General features: G+C 44.9%; 1 protein-coding gene across 1 annotated transcript in view; it reads left to right on the forward strand.

The window, feature by feature from the left end:
- anks1ab (ankyrin repeat and sterile alpha motif domain containing 1Ab) overlaps positions 1 to 20,428 on the forward strand; it is an 88,369-nt gene that overhangs the window by 8,524 nt on the left and 59,417 nt on the right. Inside the window, 1 exon segment of the mRNA XM_084316584.1 lies at positions 18,596 to 18,668. Within this exon segment, the coding sequence (XP_084172710.1) occupies positions 18,596 to 18,668 (73 nt within the window).

Genomic DNA, 20,428 nt, shown 5'->3' on the forward strand with positions numbered 1-20,428 from the left:
GAGAGAGAAAATATACAAGGACTCAAAATATGGCGTATCAACATCGATGAGAAAATGGACATTGTGTTAAGTATCCCCCCCCCCCCCCCCCCCTAAAAAAAACCATCTAAACGTCTTTTCACATGGGTAATTTGAGTTGAGAAAGAAGAACTGTGTTCAGCACACACACTGGTTTATAATTCATGTGCGGAGCCACGGCAGAGAGAACACATCCTAAGATCTGCTTTGACAGATGAATGTGAGTGGTTGGGGGGGGGGGGGGGGGGTTGTGTGGAGGGGGGCAGCGGTGGGCTTCTATCTCACCTGCCACATTGCCTCTGTGTGGCTCCTCATCAGGCGGAACGTGTAGGGGAACGCCGCACACCGTGCAGACCCATGTACTCGCGCCACACAATCACACAATTCAGACGATTCGACAGGCCGTGTCCGTGTCACCGTGAAGGGAATAATGTTAGGAGAGTCATCTCGCTGATTGAGCGTCTGATTAAAGGTCTTGTCATTGAAATTCTCCTCCCCATCCTCCGGGGCAATGTGGAGCTGATACCCCCCCACCACCACCACCACCACCTGCATCCATGTGGGATCTGGCATTATCACATATCAGCTCTCTCTTTGCTCAGGGCCACTGTGTCAGTCAAGCAAGGATTGTTATTATTGTTTTTATATAACTAAGGTCACCCACTTGGTTAAACCAGGCTATAATATGGCGGAATGTTGCCACCCCCACCACCATATCTTTATAGGAGGGAATTATAGGGGATTTATAGGGGACTGCACTCCATGGTAGACCAAGGTAGAAAAATGGCTCCAAACATGGGGGCAGCCATATTTAATGCACATATGTAGAAGTCATGCAATAAAGAAATCCCCATAAAATCCCCATAGGAGGTCATTCAATATATTTTCTTTCAGATTCATGTTTGACACTTTTCAGAAAATCCATTTATGTTTCTTTTTTTCTTTCTGTTTCTTAATAATTCATGCATCAAAGGGTTAATGCCAGTTGTACACTGAGCTAGTAATCCTGTTACCAGACCAGCCTGAGTGGAACAGGCTTACCGCTATGTCTCAGAGTCTCTACATTACAGTACATTAGTTGTCCTACCGTTGGTGTCAACATTAATTTGCAAAACCAGTGCAGTGGACATGTATGGTATCCTATAACACATTGCTAACAATGCTAACAGGTAGAACATAAAACTCACATTTAGGGGTGGGTATTGATAAGATTTTATTGATACTGAAGTAGCATTTAATTCATATGGCCAATAAATTTAAGAGTAAGTTCAAATAATATTGATTATGTGTATTTGAGATGTCTGAGGGGCTGAAGGCTAGGGGCCATTGGTTTTTGTGTAACCTGATTAACTAATACACACAATACCTCACACACACAAACACCCACTCTCACACATATAGACACACTCAAATATTAATAACTACACACACAATACCTCACAAACACACAAACACCCACTCTCACCCATATAGACACACTCACATGGCTATTAGACAAATAACACCAGTAATTATGGCACATCAGCTTCCCTTCATCAGAGTCAATGCAAAGGAATTGAGCACACACACTAGTTTCATATGACACACACACACACACACACACACACACACACACACACACACACACACACACACACACACACACACACACACACACACACACACACACACACACACACACACACACACACACACACACACACACACACACACACACACACACACACACACACACACACACACACACACACACACACACACACACACACACACACACACACACACACAAACCCAGATAACCAGCTAGGGTGGGGCCCTGACTCACCCCTGATCACAAGACCATTGTTGTTAAAACCTGTTTATCAAAAAAACCTTTGTAATACGTGTGATTTGGAGCAGCTCATTTTTTATGAGAATAGGGGTCAACAATTTAGATATAAGAACCCGGTTTGACCATTGCTAGGGACGCAGTCTAGCCGAGACTGTTGTCATGGAGGGACCTATCGTTTGCTGTGCTGTGAAACCTGCTTTGCTTTGCCTGCTGAATAAAACAACCTATATCAATTGAGCCATTGTCTCTGAAACCAATCTCCAGTTGAATTCTTCATTGGAAACCAGTGCTCTGCTCACAGAATATACTTCAATACCAATGCCATTATCAATTTTGCTTCTTGGTCCGATTCCCGATTCTTTATCGATTCCCTTATGGATTCCTGATACATTTTCTGAGCGGAAAATAAAGTAGGCGTACACAGGCTTAGCTGTAGCCTGAGAGCTGGCTGTAGTAAAAGTGTCATCATCTAAGATGGATAAAATGAGAGAATATTTGTACAGCATTTGTTTTCATTTAGGTTTGCAAAGCCTGCCTGTGTGACGCTAATGTTATCATAACATTATATTTACCCTCTGTAACCTCGGTATCGGACGTTCTGCTCAGTTGGGAAGCACTTGTGCATAGAGTGTCAAATACATGGCATTCCTGGAATTTAAGCCCATGTAGAAAGATGTTTCAGCGTATTGCTGATGTTTCCACTCTTTACCATTTTACCGACATTACAAGCAGTGTTGTCATCTTTCTTCGTGAAATGAAGCCATGCTTTGGACTGTTTTCTGATCACCACCATGACTCCTTCTTGTTAAGTTTCCAGCAACTGTCGATAAAAGGATTTGATGAGCTCGGAGGCATACGATTCCCATTTTCAACTGGAACTGGTTCTCTATTACTGTCCCTACTCGTATTTTTTACTTCATGGTATCTAGAGAGTTAAAGTTGGGGTAAAGTGAAAATAAACTACCAAATGTATCAAACCATAAAAACATGCATGTTAGGCAGGGACTACAGATGAAAACGAGCTCATTAGCTAATTCTGGCACATTTACATTGATGTGGCAACTGAAGATGTTGATTAAAAACCTTTTTAGCCTGACAGGGTCCGCTACTGGACAAAAAATTACATCACGCCATACATCCATCTCTATATAGACTGTATGAATTAATGTTGCGTTTCTTTTTCAAATGTAGCCAAAAGTAAAGACTCAAAACAGCATTCAAAGTGTATATTTTCAGCAATATGTTTGTTTACCAATAGGTTAAAGTGTTATTAGTTAAATATGAGTTTTGGAAATCTATTCAGAAACTAGTGAATATGGAAATGCAGGCCGCCATTTTGTTTGTAGTCAGAGGAGAGGAGACCCAGGGCTTTCGATGGGCGATGGAATAAAAAAAAACTACACTACCCAGCTCAAGCCAGCTCCTGTCAATCATATGACTTGTGGATTTACTTTTTAATTTCTTATTTTTCGGGATTATCTGCCACAAACCTGAATGTTATTGGCATAAATTAGAATGCAGTTCGTTTATCTACCTTTATGTGAATGTCTAGCAAAAAACGTGTTGCAATCTGATGAAAAATGGCGGATAAATTCACAGAATAAAAAAGTAACTGTACTTACAGTAGATTTCATTCACGGTTTGTGGACTTGGCTATAATAAGATGTGGTGAAGAGTATGCGATATTTGGGTCACAATATCACTGATGACATGTGTGATGATGTTGATGTGCAGCACCAGTGCTGCAAACTGTATGCACAGGCCAATATGCTGGCATGAAAATGTTATATGTGTACATACAGACAATGTAAAAATAAGCCTGTTCAGAGTCTATTGTACTCCATTTTATACTGCACACCTATGGTGTAATTATAGCACAGCAAACATTTTAAAACTGCAGGTAGCATATAATGATGCATTTAGGATCCTCCTTAAGCTCCCAAGACGGACTAGTGCAAGCCATTTGTTTGTGACTACAAAATGTCCCCACCTTCCATGCTCTGCTGAGGAACCTGATGTTTAAATGTATGTGTCGTTTATTAGAGTCAAAAAACAAGATAATACTGTAGGTGCCATTAGTGATGTAAAACGAAGTGATACAAGGTACTCCACCTCCTGTGGAAACATTGGAACCGATGCCTTTATGTATTTTAATGTATTTTTAATCTATGTTGTTGGCCTTGTTTCTTTTGTTATTGTATTCTTGTTGTTATATTTCGTATGGCATCGCTCCCGCTCTGAGCCTTACGAGATACTCTATATCGCCTGTGATACCTAATGTATCTCCCACGAACAAAAACACATGCACCCCACCTGTATGGGGCCCCGCCCCTTATGGTGGCACCACCCATATAATCATGACTCTGGTCATGACACACCCTTCCTCTATTTTCGTCCCAGCGCACTGGATGCTTTGCACCATGCGAGCTAGCGGAATGTAAAAGATTAAGGAAGATTAATAATGTTGGAAGCTTACCGGAGGTTGCTGGCCCCTGGCATCTTCGACGCATGTTTTCGGCGACACGACGGGCCTGTGATGTTCCTCGTTTGATGACTGCACATCGAGGTTCAGCTGTACAAGGCTGGCTGTCGGGCCAGCTTGTACTCAGGTAGGCCCTGTGTCTTCAGGCATGGGTATTAGTGTTAGTAATGCTGGTTTGTGTTGTTAACACAACCTTGTTGTGTGTTGGCGCCAGGGGCAAGATGGTTTGGTGAACGTTCTCTGCAGGGAACGGTTTCCAAGCTGTCTTGGGCGTGCTGCTAAAACATCTAAAGCTATGCTAACATGCTATCGCTACTGCCGCATGCTATCACTACTGCTAATTGCTATGCTGTTTTAATGTCTCCGCCGTGAGATGTTGTCACTCTCCCGCCTCTTGCCCGGTTCATCAATGAAGGTCAGTCGGTAGCTGTTGTGGGGTTTTGAGTTCTATTTACCTTTTTCGGGTAAATGGGTTGACAACGGGGTAGGTCGTGGCTAGGTTCTAGCCAGGTATTACCTTGTGTTCCGGCGGGGTTTGTTGAACGGTGTTCCCATCTGGGTTGGCGTCGGGTAGTGGGGCTATGGGTCCAGCCGACATGGTAAACATGTTGCGTGTCTGTGCACAGGCAATTGTTGTCTTGGGTTCCACATTGCCTGGCGTTAGGCTGCAGTAGTATAAGGGCAGGGCCGCTTGGGAGAAATGTGAGGCCCTGTGCGTTTTTAGACGCGAGGCCCCCCATCTCCTGGGGCGGCCCTGTGTAGGGGGCTATTGTTTCATTTTGTCACTCTGCTATGAGAAGGTCTGTCTTGCTACAGCTTTCTCTCCTCTCAAACCATTCATACTGACGGTCAATCGGTATACTGGGGGAGTAGTGCGGGGGGGGGGCTTTGTTTACCTTTTTTGGTAAATGGGCTAAACTAGGGCTGGTGTTCTGTTGTGAATATTTTGAATGAAGACGGGTCTGGTCCGTCTCCCCTTAAACTTTGTGTGTATGGGTTTGCTCATTCTACAGTTTTTGTGGTTTAGCTCTTTTTATTCATTTAACCTTTTCATGGTCCACACCACAGTGGAGGGTGCTGTTTGCAATCACCACTGGTGCTCCATGTTAACGTCAGTCCTTTGTTTTTGATATATTGAAACAATGCCCCGCCCGGCCGACACCATGGGTCGGCCTGGCGAGATGGTGTCTGGTGGAGGGGCCTTGAGGGCCGGCCGACGTCGACACATCGCGCACGGTGTTGGTAAACCACTCCGTCGAGGATGTTGACGTTATTAGCTTTGACCCAGCCGCAAGCTATAACCGCTCAGGGTTCCCCTCTCCGCAGGGGATTTTGGTCTTCTGCTGGAGCGCGGGCGGTATTGTCCTAGGCCCTACACCGCCTCACACCGCGCAGCCAGAAGAAGAGAGAGCACGGCCTCGTCAGCGGCGATGACGGGGCCCTCGACAGGCGGCCATGTTTCCCCCGCCAGTGGTGCCCTGGTTGGAGAATCGACAGGGTATCGCGAGGCCGACAGTCTTGGCGGCCGAGGGATCGGCCATTTTGGGTGATTTCGGTGTTGGTAAACCACTCCGTCGTCATTTTGCCGCGAGCAGCCCGCTCCCCGTTCAATCCTCTCTCTGGTATCCCCAGAGGCGGGGCTCTGAGCATTCTCCTTTGGCTGCGGGCCGCGAACCTTCATTGAAGCGTATGCGGCCCCATTCTTCGCTTCTCATGGAGACAGGGGCTGACACCCAGTTGATGGCTGAGCCTGGGTCTGTCCGTGAGAATGTTGTGCTGTCAAGCGGCTCCCACACCTTGAACTGTGTTGGTTGAGCCTGGTGTTACGTCTGTCAACTTAAGTGTTGTCAGCAGGGGGGCTCGAAACCTTTTGAGGCACACAGTGCGGGCTTCCCCGGCCTCGCCTTCGCCAGGCCAGGTATCATGTTGGTGCTCCCACTCCTGGAATATTGGCAAGTGGTCGCAGCTCACATGGTTTGGGGTGGTAGTGATATCACTGCAGGGCTACGGTGTGTAGGAACCCATGGGGGCCTTACACCTTGCATGTCCGGCTGCGGAACAACTCCTTCAGCATGTTCTGGAGGGGTGTTCAGTGGGGGGGCTTTTTTGATCGGAAGCCCCCCGTATCAGACAGGCCCTTTTCTGTCGGGGTTCCCCCTTGGGTGCGATTGCCTCGTGGGTGGTGTCAGGGTCAGGTGTTCCGACACGGAACGTGCTCCTCGCACGATTCCAGGGTTGTCTTCGCACAGCGGGGGGGACCGGGCCAACTATCTACAGTTCCTGGCGGACCTGCGCCACGTGACGGCGGGTGCGTTGGGAGTGTCGTCACATATGACTACGGCAGTACCATATGTCGAGGTAGATGGAGAGAATGGTGAGGCGGGGACTTGTGTTTACACAACCCCACCCGTTTTCAGGTTTGGTACAGACCCTGTTGTCGGGGTCTCCAGCAGGGACAGCTCTGGTCGACGAGATCCAATCTCTGTGGACGAAGCAAGCCATCGTCGTGGCGTTCTCCTCCCGGTGTTCTCTGCCCGAGAAGTCGGGAGGGAGGGGTGTAAGACCCAGGCTGGACCTGTCCCATGGGAAGGTTCAGCATTTTTTGGATCGTCTCCTACCTGTTGAACACTGTCAGGTGGGGGTCTGGTTCTCCTCCATAGACCTGTAGGATGCGTATGCGCATCCCCGATCTTCCATCCTAGGGCTTACCTACGCTTCCTTTGCAGGGTTAGCGTATGAGTACCAGAGGCTGCCGTTTGGTTTTCTCTGGCTCCCCGCATCTTCACCAAGTGCGTGGAGGCCGCACTGGGGCCTCTGCGTCATCCGGGGTTACGGAGTGTTCTGCCCTGATGACGTTCTGGTCCTTCGCGGTCAAGGTGGATCGTCAGGTCTCGTACCAGGCAGGTCTCTACCAGCCTGGGGTTGCTGTAGACTGGATGTAGAGTATTCCTCTTCCCAGTCAACGGTTGGAGGGCTATGGGCATCCATCTCGGAGCGTGTTGTCAACACGCTCGGGAGGTTCCGTCCTAGGACGGTTACGGCGCTGTCTCACGTCGCGTTTTCACCGACGCCTCCCTCGCTGGTGATGCGTCGGGCCAACGCAGTAGGGGGCAGCTGGCAAACCATGCTGCCCGGTCTGCGCTACGTTCAATGTGTTGGTGTTGAAAGCGGTCCTTCTGGTCCACAAATGGTGTTGATCAGGACGGACGATACGACGTCAGTGTCGTGTATCGACAGACAGGGAGGAGTACGCTCCCCCTGTCTGCACCAGGCGGCGGGCGGCTGGCTATGGGCGTCCTCCATCTGCGCGGCCTAAGGGCTCCCCACATCCCCGGCAGGGAGAATGTGGGTGCAGGTGTACTGTCGCGGGGCGGCCCTCATCCTGACGGGTGAGGATTGCGTCTGGACATGGCCAGGCAGGTCTGGGACCGATGCCGTGCCGCCAGGGATTCTTCCCCATACATCTGTTAGGTCAGTTGTTGGGACGGGTACGTTGAGGGGTGCAGGTTCTTGATCCTGATGGTGTTACCATCTGGAATGCGCATGCTCCCTCCACTGTCGCGCTTACGGCGTTAAGCCGGTGCAACGCTCCTTGGCTCCGACTTGGGATCTTCAATTGGTCCTCGGTCGGTTGTCCTTGGCCCCGTTTGAGCCGCTCGAGCGGGCGCCGTTGGGACAGCTGTCCTTCAGGACCGCGTTCCTTCTGGCTGTCACTTCCGCTAAACGCGTAGGTGAGCTCTGTGCTCTCTCGGTACGTCCAGAGTGCCTGTCTTTTCGGACCGATTGCGGTGTCACTCTGCGACCTAATCCTGCTTTCGTGCCTGAGAATATCCGGAGTTCTTTCCGCTCCCGGGATATTGTGGTTCAGGCGTTTCGTCCTCCTCCTCACACTGGTGAGTTAGATGCGGGCCTTCACCTGTCATGTCCAGTCCGTGCTTGGGGATTTACCTCAGCCGTACTCAGGATTTCAGGGTTACCGACCAGCTTTTTGTCTGTTACGGTGGGGCTCGTGCTGGTAAGGCACTGTCGGAGCAGCGCCTGTCCCATTGGTTGTGCGAGGGTGTTACCCTCTGCTACACGCTGGCTGGGCAGGATCCCCCTGGGGGCGTCAGGGCGCACTCCACTCGTGGGGTGGCTGCCTCTGCCGCTCTCCTGGGTGGGGCCTCGGTGGAGGACATCTGTGCTGCAGCTTCATGGTCCTCCCCGGGCTCCTTTGTAAGGTTTTACCTCATGGACATGACCGGGGGTTCTGTCTCCCAGGCGGTTCTGGGGTCTGTGGCCTTTCCTGCTTCCCGTCCTTTGGTCGGGTAGCGGGAGTGTATGGGTATGGGCCGCAGTGTGTTGAGTCACACGTGGTTCCGCCTGTACGGTGTGTTCAAGGGGTTCTGGCTCCCTCTTGTTCGCATTCAGGTGGAGTTGACTGCGCCCCCCCTTCGTTAGGAAGGATGGGGTGACAGGGCTCCCCGCACCCCTTGATGTGGGCTTACGGGTCCTCAGGGGGTACATCTGTCGGGTCTCGCACCCGCTCTTCCCCATTATCTCGTAAGGCTCAGAGCGGGAGCGATGCCATACGAAATATAACGATAGGTTATGTAGATAACCTAGTTATATTAGTATAGGCTAAGCTCCCGCTCTGCGCGCCCTGAGTTCCCTCTTGAGGGATCTTTTCCTGGGACGGGTTTTTTGGCGAGGAAGGGTGTGTCATGACCAGAGTCATGATTATATGGGTGGTGCCACCATAAGGGGCGGGGCCCCATACAGGTGGGGTGCATGTGTTTTTGTTCGTGGGAGATACATTAGGTATCACAGGCGATATAGAGTATCTCGTAAGGCTCAGAGCGGGAGCTTAGCCTATACTAATATAACTAGGTTATCTACATAACCTATCGTTTTGTATATGTGTAATATGGACCTTGAGTCTGAAATAAAGTCTTCATCATCAATAAGGTCATTTATAGGCCTGATATTCTACATTCTATAATCATATTTCAAATTGCATGTGTCCGGATCTCAGAATTCAGTACTGTATCTACAAAACCTTCTGTTTAATCATCTTCCCTTTATTCATTTGCTTAGATTTTGTGTACACATGATCTCAAGAAGGTACTGAACGAGCTCAGTGGCGATTCTTCATGTCTGGTCAATTTTAGCATGGTGTTATTCACTGTCAAAGATGGGGGGGGGGGAATGAAAGAAAAAAGAAATTTGATATTCTCCTTTGGTTCTTTACAATTTACTCAAGCCTATTTCTGACACTGTGAATACATTCCCCGAGATCCATAGATGTCCCTAGATACCAAGAACATGCAAATGGACCTTGGAGAAATCTTCAATTTACTTTTTTACATACATGAAATGGTTAGCAATAGTTTTGCTATGCTACACTTTCAAGCTACTATCAGAACCATGCTAATGTACTGTAATTTGTATAGTGTTTGGGGAGTGGTTATGCTGGCTCCAGTGTGTCATCGAGCCATGACTTTTTCATTACTTTGACTCTTTTCACATGTTTTCAGCAACTATTTTCTAACATGTATAATGTGTTTAGATGCAAATCTCTGAATTTGCTTTAACGTTTAATGGACTATAACGTTGGAACAATGTTGTCATCTAGGAATTAACAAACAGGAAGGCTGTTGATTGTTGTTTAATGACTATAACACAGAGCTAACCGTTGATGATGAATCATTATTTACACAAATTATGAGTAGGGTTATACAACGGCATGCAAATTTCTCGATTCTGATTGGCTGAAACAGTCCATTTACATGTATGTATTGCGATCAGTCCACGCTTGCTGGCCCAGGACCCGCCCACAACCGAATCACATCACATCAATCCGCCGGATCACAAGAAGGTGGACAATAATCTTTACAAATGGATATGTTGATAGCGACTAAACGACTAAATATCAAGCGATTCTGTCACAGCGAATGTCTTAGTCGTTTAAACAATGTTGGATGATGTAATTGATGGGTCTTGAATCATTCTGTAACAAAAGAAAAATCGCGGATTGATTGATTGATTAATTTTCAATTTTTTTTCAATTTTTTTTTCCTTTCGACTGTCAGCGCTCGCTCTAGTCTCCACCCACCGCCACACCCCCCCACCCCCCCCCCCCCCCCCCCCCACACACACACACACACACACACACACGCACACACACACACACACGCACACACACACACACACACTCTGCCTGCAACGCGGGGGATAGTCAGACTGAGAGAGAGCTGGGTGCTGCGCTGTTCTAAGTGAGCATGGCCTATTGAGTTGATTGATTGATTGATTGCTAATTTTATTACTGTACGCTTGGTTTCCAACTGGTTAAGTTTAGGCCCTCTACAGTAGGTTTAAAAAAATAAATAAAAGAATAGGGCGAAGAAAACGTTTTTTTCCTATAGGGCAAAGAAAACTTTTTAATTTGTTTTACCTACTTTCTATAGAAGCATCTAAGAATGAAGTTCTATGGAAAGTAGGTCTGCATTCCCTTAACAATTGTGTGTATTGAGCCGTACTGTATTGTACCCATTCTGCATCTGGTAATACAATTTTCAATCAATCATTCCAATAATACACAGTTGGATGTGTTAGTTGGTTGGATGCACTTCAAGCTGCTTCCACATGAGGCAACTTCTCTCAATCATTCCAATAATACACAGTTGGATGTGTTAGTTGGTTGGATGCACTTCCGATCTGCTTCCACATGGAGTCAAATTGTCTTTTTTGTAGTTGTGGGAACAACTTTTCTCTGGCGGATGGTTTTTTCAATAAATCTTCGATTAATGTGTGTTTATTGTATAGAAATAAGGTTGGATGAATGTGGCAGTTGTATAAAAGCTTTACACCACTTGCAGTCGTGATTTGTGAACAATAAACCATGCCTAGGGGGGTCTAACGACCACCCCTAGGCATGGTTTATTGTTCACAAACCACTCCTGCGCGTGATGTAATGCTTAATTAAGTAATGTTCTTTTCTTGATGCGGCCCATTTAAACTGATTATCCTGATAACAGTCTCTTGGGATAAGCTGTTAGTGTGATGATGACACCCTCAGTTTTGGCTGCTCTTCCTCGCCCCCCTCTTTACCATTTTGAAAGATATATAATAATACTAGGGCTGTCAGTTTATCGCGTTAATTAGATTAATTAATTACAGAGCAAATGATCGTGTTATGAAAATTAACTCAAAATTAATAATGTTTCTTTTTTATTTTATTTTAATCTCATTAATTCCATAAGAACGTAGAATACACATTTACAGACTTTTTTTTAATATGGTCCATTTGCATGTTCTTGGTATCTGATTCTAGGGACATCTATGGATCTCAGGGAATGTGCAGTGTCAGAAATACTGTGTCTGTTACTAGGCTTGAGTAAATTGTAATGAGAATATCAATAAATTTTTTTTAAATCTTTGACTGTGAATAACACCATGCTAAAATTTACCAGACCTGAAAAATCTAAGCAAATGAATAAATGGAAGATGATTAAACAGAAGGTTTTGTAGATACAGTACTGAATTATGCCATCTGGACACATGCCATTTGAAATATGATTATAGAATATAAGGCCTAAAATGGTCATGCAAATTAAAATGCGATTAATTAGATTAATTAATTACAAATATTTTTTTAATCGCCTGACAGCACTAAATAATACAGTTTGTTTTGGCAGTTAAAGGAGAGGGGGAGCGGGGCAGAGGGGGTGGTAATTCTTACATCATCTGTAGAAAAAGTTCACTATTACATAAAAATTCCATTTGAACCACTAGAGGAAAAATGCATGCTGTGATTTCCTATGTAAAGTTTGTCATCTATGCTCAATGTCAGGAATTTGAACAAGAATATTCACTGTGAGATGCACAATCAATTTATATTCAGCTGAAATACATGTTTGTAGGATGCACTCGACCATGCTAGACCTCTGGAGTTTATGTTTAATATTGTTGAATGTGAACTGTGGGCAAGGACCGACTTGGCCAATGGCCGGAGAACTAACAGCTGGAGAACTTGAGAACTGTTGGAACTGTTGGACAACTACTGAACCCTGCACAGCCTCTGGTGCACCTTGCACAATGACTCACACATCACTCATTAATTTACTAGCACCTTAGATCTTATGTGTACTGTATAAGCATATTTTATATTGATTGATAATCCACTTAATATTTTACTTATACCAGGGTAGACTAAGACTCAGTATGGACTATTGCACATTGTACAGAGTAGACTTAGTTAGGTATATTATAGTTGTACATGGGGTTGACTTAGGATAGAATGTGTATTATACCAGGGGGTGTTATTATTGTTACTATTGAGTATAGAGTAACATACGTCTCACCTGTATTGTGTTATTATTGATAGAGTAACATATGTCTCACCTGTCATTGTGTTATTATTGATAGAGTAACATATGTCTCACCTGTCATTGTGTTATTATTGATAAAGTATATGTGTCTCACCTGTCATTGTGTTATTATTGATAGAGTATATGTGTCTCACCTGTCATTGTGTTATTATTGATACAGTATACATGTCTCACCTGTCATTGTGTTATTATTGATACAGTATACATGTCTGACCTGTCATTGTGTTATTATTGATACAGTATACATGTCTGACCTGTCATTGTGTTATTATTGATACAGTATACATGTCTCACCTGTCATTGTGTTATTATTGATACAGTATACATGTCTCACCTGTCATTGTGTTATTATTGATAGAGTATACATGTCTCACCTGTCATTGTGTTATTATTGATACAGTATACAGTATGTGACTGACCTGTGATTGTGTTATTATTGATACATACATGTCTCACCTGTCCAGCAGACGAGACCATCACCTTTATTTTCTATTCACATTATCTCGTTCTTTACCTTTTATTCTTACATACTTATATACTTCTCAGATATTTGTATGTCATGAGTATCACAGCCAACTCTCAGTATGTTGAGAGTTCACTACTGAACTTCTGTTCACGAGACACTATAAATGCTTGATGCTTTAATTAGAAAAGGGTAGTCAGGTATTTAGGCAGAGGTCGATACATGGGGGGAGTACTCGTACAGTCTAGGGGCATGCACGTGACAGGAGAATCAGACAGGCAGGAGTCGATACACGGGTACAGCCAGGGTAGTCAGCCATGCAGGCAGGGGTCAAAACGGGTGCAGGTCCTCATACGATCCGGGAAAAGGCAAGGAGAGTTGTCAGGCAGACAGGGGTCAGAGCACGTCTATCGAGAGCCAGAGATCAGGGTGAAGAGCCATGTAGGACTGCGGGGAAGGAGGACAACAAGGGTTAGACACGGTCGAAGAACAATGGACTAGGGAACTATACAAGAGAGCACGACTAACTGGGAAATACGAAGTTACTATCTGACATCTGCGGTGGGGTTATATCACTGACATAATTGGCCCCCAGAGACGTCATAAGCTGCTCCCTGACAGCAGCACACCTGCATTCCATACCTGACTAATGAGAGAGAGAGAGAGAGAGAGAGAGAGAGAGAGAGAGAGAGAGAGAGAAGAGAGAGAGAGAGAGAGAGAGAGAGAGAGAGAGAGAGAGAGAGAGAGAGAGAGAGAGAGAGAGAGAGAGAGAGAGAGAGAGAGAGAGAGAGAGAGAGAGAGAGAGAGAGAGAGAGGAGAGAAGATGTGACTGAGGGGCCAATCAGAGCAGCTAGATGTGACTGATGGGTGTCTATACGTAATATTTCAGGGGAAGCAGATTGAATATCTGAAATGGCTTGATTATGTTGATTTCCAGGGGGATAGATATCAATGGGCTTTAGTTCTAACACTTTCGGTAATGTTACATCAACATTCTGGTTTCATCTTCATTGCCTGGTTCTTGGAAGAGTTTTGCCTATGCTCTTTTTTTGCCTTTTCTCCCATCCCTAATTTAGTCGTTATGCCAATTCCATCCTGTTCATTGCGCTACCCTACTGTCGGTCTGGGGAGGGTGTAGACTACCTACTGTCGGTCTGAGGTGGGTGTAGACTACCCTACTGTCGGTCTGAGGAGGGTGTAGACTACCTATACTGTTGGTCTGAGGTGGGTGTAGACTACCCTACTGTCGGTCTGAGGTGGGTGTCTACTACCCTACTGTCGGTCTGAGGTGGGTGTAGACTACCTATACTGTCGGTCTGAGGTGGGTGTCTACTACCCTACTGTCGGTCTGGGGAGGGTGTAGACTACCCTACTGTCGGTCTGGGGAGGGTGTAGACTACCCTACTGTCGGTCTGGGGTGGGTGTAGACTACCCTACTGTCGGTCTGGGGAGGGTGTAGATTACAACAGGCCTCCTCCGATACATGTGGAGTTGCCAGCGGCTTCTTTTCACCTGACAACATGCACAGAGGTTCACACTATCTCCCCCAGATCCCCTCCCTGCTGAAGATTACAATGACTCATATCCCACCGGCTTCCCACCCGCGAACACTGAACACTGACAATGTGTTCGTAGGGACGACTGAGTGCTTTAACCTCTACACTACCTACCTAGCAATATATTTTCTACAAGGTAGCTGTTTTCATATGGTTTCACTTATTCAGTCAGAGGTTTAGGCTACAAACAACACAGTAGTTACACTATTGGAATTGCAAACTCACAATGACCTGACATACCTGACTGATTGTTATTCAATACCAATTTCTTTAAGTTTTGGCTGTGAACTTTCATGGTTGGTGATCTGTGGAAAAGAGATACGGCGGCGAAGTGCAAATGATATGACAAGGGATACTACTGTCAGAGTTGTTGTGCTGTTGTGATTGGTCGAAGATTGGCAAGGCTTATGGGTATTGTAATATGTCATAGAAATGAGTAACCAAAACCATTACTATATGAATCTAAAGAATTAAGTTAAAAAATTTTCTTTATTGGTTGTGTAACCATTGTGTAACAATCCCTCCGTCGAATATTATGAACCTACCCTATGGTTTGACCATAATCACTGATCGTTTCACCTTCACTGGGCGGCTACAGTGGGGGAATTACAGTGGAACATTACTCCCCAGGTCTATACCAACCAGGTTGCCAGGGAGTTGAAATACAAGTTGGCCAATCACATGACCTGACCTCTGGGTCTTTTTGCTCAGGTGTTTAGGTCAAGGGTAAGTCAAGTCCAAGCCTTAGAGCAGTCTATCTCAGGCCTTTGGGTTGGGAATATAGTAGCATCAGGACGAGCCCGGCGATTGAAATACTGGCTAAGAGGATTAACAATGTATTCTTCTGAATGCAGCGCTATCACTCTGAGAGGAGCACAATTGATTCAATAATACAGTCCACTCGGCCCCATTCACTTCATACTGCCCTATCAATTGCATCTCTTTGTGATTAGATCTTAACGGTTGACTCACATCGGTCCTTTGCCATTCATTGCAAGACAAGTTAACTAAGTGCACTCTTCATCAGATACATTCCACAGAAAGTAAACTAGCTGCTATTTCAACCCATGTCTATGAGGGCTCTCTCTCCAGCATAGAGCTGATACTAACCATTATTTAAGTAACAGATTCATCCAAAATGACACATTTTCACCCACAAATTGACAGTTGAAATGTACACTTAAATTACTTGCGTTTTATATTTCCCACGAATGCACACTGACGTCAAGCTAAAGCATGCACTTTAACAGGGTCAATTTGATTAATCGTGACACTACTACTATTGATACATAATACATGCATACCCTACTACTGGCTAATTAATTATGATATCATTCTTAAAAAAGATAGATGCCATAGTGTGGTTTAAAAGCATAGTTTACAAAGACATGTATAGTTAATCTGATTAATCTCGCTGATAAATGTTTCTTTTCAAGCGATAAATTAGGTTAATCTCAAATTCCTATTCTCAACATAATCTGACGAGGGATGGCTGTGTGTGTGTGTGTGTGTGTGTGTGTGTGTGTGTGTGTGTGTGTGTGTGTGTGTGTGTGTGTGTGTGTGCGTGTGCGCGCGTGTGTGTGTGTGTGTGTGCACTCTAACGTATATTTCAGCACTTTAATTGTAATGAGGCAGAATTCCTTAAAAATCGGCATTTGGAATGAGGTATATGAAAGGTGCACTTAAGCCTTAGATGAAATGGTGTTCCGGGTACGTGTGTGATATAGAATGTAACTGGGTTAATTCAAAGTGGAATATGTGAGGGCTGTATCGCTGGAGGCACATGCCATGCGTCCCACGTGCCATGACTTCCAAATGAATCAAGGCTTTTCCAGAGTGTTGATGCCACTAGCCAAGTGCATAGGGGCTTTAAACACTAAATATTACATCAAATAAGCCTGACTATATGTCTCTGGTGTCACTATAGTGAAAGCAGATTCAGCTTTTCAGGCTCTCTTACAGTCAGATGATGCGCAGATTTCGTCACTGATTTGGAACGGAGTACTGTACCTGTTCTAAATTTAGCTCGCTCTCCCAGACTTGGGAAGATTTTCACTTAGAATTTCAAATCCACCGGGTGCTTCGCTCTCCCTGCCTTGCCTCTGCCCGCCTTGCCTTGCCTCTCCTTGCCTTGCCTCTGCCCGCCTTGCCTCTCCCCGCCTTGCCTCTGCCCGCCTTGCCTCTCCCCGCCTTGCCTCTGCCCGCCTTGCCTCTCCCCGCCTTGCCTCTGCCCGCCTTGTCTCTCCCCGCCTTGCCTCTCCCCGCCTTGCCTCTGCTCGCCTTGCCTCTGCCCGCCTTGCCTCTGCTCGCCTTGCTTCTGCCCGCCTTGCCTCTCCCTCTCAGAACCTAAATATAACACGCGTATCATCAGTCCTGGAGCGTTTACTCTGCCTGTCTGGTGCACATTTTGGATCATTACATAAAATAAATAAATAAATAATCAGAGCCCAGTCGAGGCCAAATGAACGCATCCCGCGCCTGCTTGTTCCCCTTAGCGAGGAGAGACAGAAGAGGAAGAACTACACATCTCACAATCAGTATGCTTAGTTGCCTACACAGTGCATTAAGCCATTTACACATTGACATGTTTTCTGTTTTCTTAATGTTTTATTTATTCGCATATAGTTCCGTTTTCTTTATGTCATCTGCAACATGCAGCTTCCTGCTAACCTAAACTTGAAGCAAAACTGCAGGTTTGAGAGGGAAATCAATTACCTGCTCTGATTCCCTCTCGAAGGTTGTTTTATACAGTGTTGGACCCAGACGTTGCAGACATTCCAAGGGGCTCCGTGCCTCAGAGTTTCCAAGGCGGTAGACTGTAATTCACATTATCACCCCGGCCGTGTTTTGCTGAGTGGTGGGCTGCCATTGAATTGCGGTCCCCGTAGGTCTACTAGCTGGTAATCCATCAAAGCAGTCCGCCTGGCCCTGCTGCACTCGCACTCCAAACTCCAACACTTCCACCTCAGAGCCGAATGCTAACCACACTCTCAAACTGCTACCATATAACATTGGATTTGGGATCGTAGTACAATACAGTATGGCCAACAAAAACAAAAAAGGATTGACCAGGCAACGCAGAGCTTGGAATTATAACATTCTCTACATTAACTACATTACATTAACTGAATCAAACCGCACTTTTTTTTTTTTTTTTTTTTTTTTTTTTTTTTTTCATTTTTTGGAAGAAAAGGCAGGACATACAATGCACATACAATGCACATAAAACATACATTTAAATTATTTGCCAATTACATGCATTGGCTTGCCCTTGCCTCATTTAAAATAAAAAAAAACTCCTACCCCCTAACCCCTGCACCAACCACCGTTGACAAAATAAATAAAATAATAATAATAATAATAATAATAATAATAATAATAATAATAATAATAATAATAATAATAATAATAATAATAATAATAATAATAATAATAATAATAATAATAATAATAATAATAATAATAATAATAATAATAATAATAATAATAATAATAATAATAATAATAATAATAATAATAATAATAATAATAATAATAATAATAATAATAATACGCACTTTTTTACTCTATCTATTCTATTTTATTATTTGTATTACTGATCCTAATGTGAAAAATTGTGATGTACCTTACCTTGCTACCTCTATCTTTTTTATGCTAGCTTATGCCTGTATTTTTACCAACTGAAACACAATTTAATGTGCGTGTCTCTCTGGTTTGTACATGAACACAGCTTTTGTGTTCACCTGTAGTCATGATTGTATGAATCTATCTTTAAATGAACATGTGAGCTGTGAACAGCTGTCTATTCTGCCTGCTGCTTTTGACAATGCATGGGTAATGTTTGCCGTAAATGCTTTTGCTTGTCTCGTTTGACAGATTGAAAAGATCATGAACCTGATTGGAGCAGGCATTGAGACGTCCAATAGCCGGCAGCCCACACTGAGCACAGGTAATCATCTATTTACCAAGTATTCTATTGTGTGTGTCTATAAATAAAATAGAGCCAGTGCTATATTTTTCAGGTATGATTATTCAATGTCCAATCTATTGTTGTGTAATGCAAGAGACAACACAGTCTCGTACAACAACATTTACAGTGGTCTTTGTTGCCCCGATGTCCCACTGATGTCAATGCCTACCTACAGACCGGTTGGACAGGTGCTGGATGCATTTGAAAAGTGAGGTGATGTTAATGGTAACCAACCTCCTCCCATCATCTCTCTCTCTCTCTCTCTCTCTCTCTCTCTCTCTCTCTCTCTCTCTCTCTCTCTCTCTCTCTCTCTCTCTCTCTCTCTCTCTCTCTCTCTCTCTCTCTCTCTCTCTCTCTCTCTCCCTCTCTCTCTCTCTCTCACTCACTCACTCACTCACTCACTCACTCACTCACTCACTCACTCACTCACTCACTCACTCACTCACTCTCTCTCTCTCTCTCTCTCTCTCTCTCTCTCTCTCTCTCTCTCTCTCTCTCTCTCTCTCTCTCTCTCTCTCTCTCTCTCTCTCTCTCTCTCCTCTCTCTCTCTCTCTCTCTCTCTCTCTCTCTCTCTCTCTCTCTACCTCTCACTCCTCAGCCGGCTATTCAATTATCAAACACCACTTCATGAAAGATGGAGGAGAATATTTTTTGTTTTGTTCAACTCTTTGAGTTACAGTGACTCCAGCTGTCATTTGTTTCGCGTAGCACTTGCTGTTGGCTGTAGGAGGGGTGGGTGACTGTGTCTCTATCTTGTGAGAAATCTAATTCCAAGCCACACTTGACTGTCATCCTTCCGGCGTTATGTCTCAACAGAGCTTGAACCGCTGCCTGACTTCCTCCCGCGTCCTTCAGGCTGAGCAGGGGCAAGCAGCTGGCAGCAGCTCCATTTGTTTAGATTACGCTGCCACCTTGATGCACTGGAAGCTTACAGTACCGCGGCTGCTCACTCAGGGACTCCGCCATGAGGTGATTTCATCACGCCATTGCGTAACAGTCTTTGTTGTGTGTCAGCTGACGACTGCTTTTTAGTAATGTTTACTATTTTCATTAGTTAATATGTTTCATTCTCTAACCACAGCTAGCAATAATGTAGCTGTGGTCAAGCTGAAACATAGTAAGTTGTCTTGACTACTGCAAGATACAAGGAAAGGAGTCAAGGAAATGAAAAAGAGAAGATACCTGCACACTGAAGCCGGCAACGTTTCAATCTGATTGGTTAGTGAGATTATCCAATGTTTGATGATAACAGAGAGCACAGCTGGCCCCCTCTTATCACCGTATCACCCCATCACCTGGTCAGCTGTATCTGAACAGTCCTCAGTACCTAGACAATCAGAAGCGAACCCCACTACCCAAACATAATCCCCTGCTGTGCAGTAGGGAAGTTTTGTTTTTGTTCCACCCATGAAAAGAAAAATCACATTGCACATTATTAGTGTCAACAGTAGTGATATGTAGCAACTAACTAACCTCATCACAATATTTGTGATGAACCAACAAAAGTAAACAGTTAAACTACTTACACTTGAAAGGCAAATTGTTGGCATGGGGGCATTTCCCTGGGCAGGCCCAGATGGGATAACAGGACGAATACTTAAGTCCTGTGCAAATCAGCTGGCCCCAGTATTTACATCCATATTCAATCTATCCCTGGCTGAGTCCGTGGTCCCTGCCTGCTTCAAAATGTCCACTATAATCCCTGTGCCAAAAAACTCCTCTCCAGCAGGCCTTAATGA

This window comes from Notolepis coatsorum (assembly GCF_963971535.1).
Source record: "Notolepis coatsorum genome assembly, chromosome: 6".
NCBI lineage: Eukaryota > Metazoa > Chordata > Actinopteri > Aulopiformes > Paralepididae > Notolepis > Notolepis coatsorum.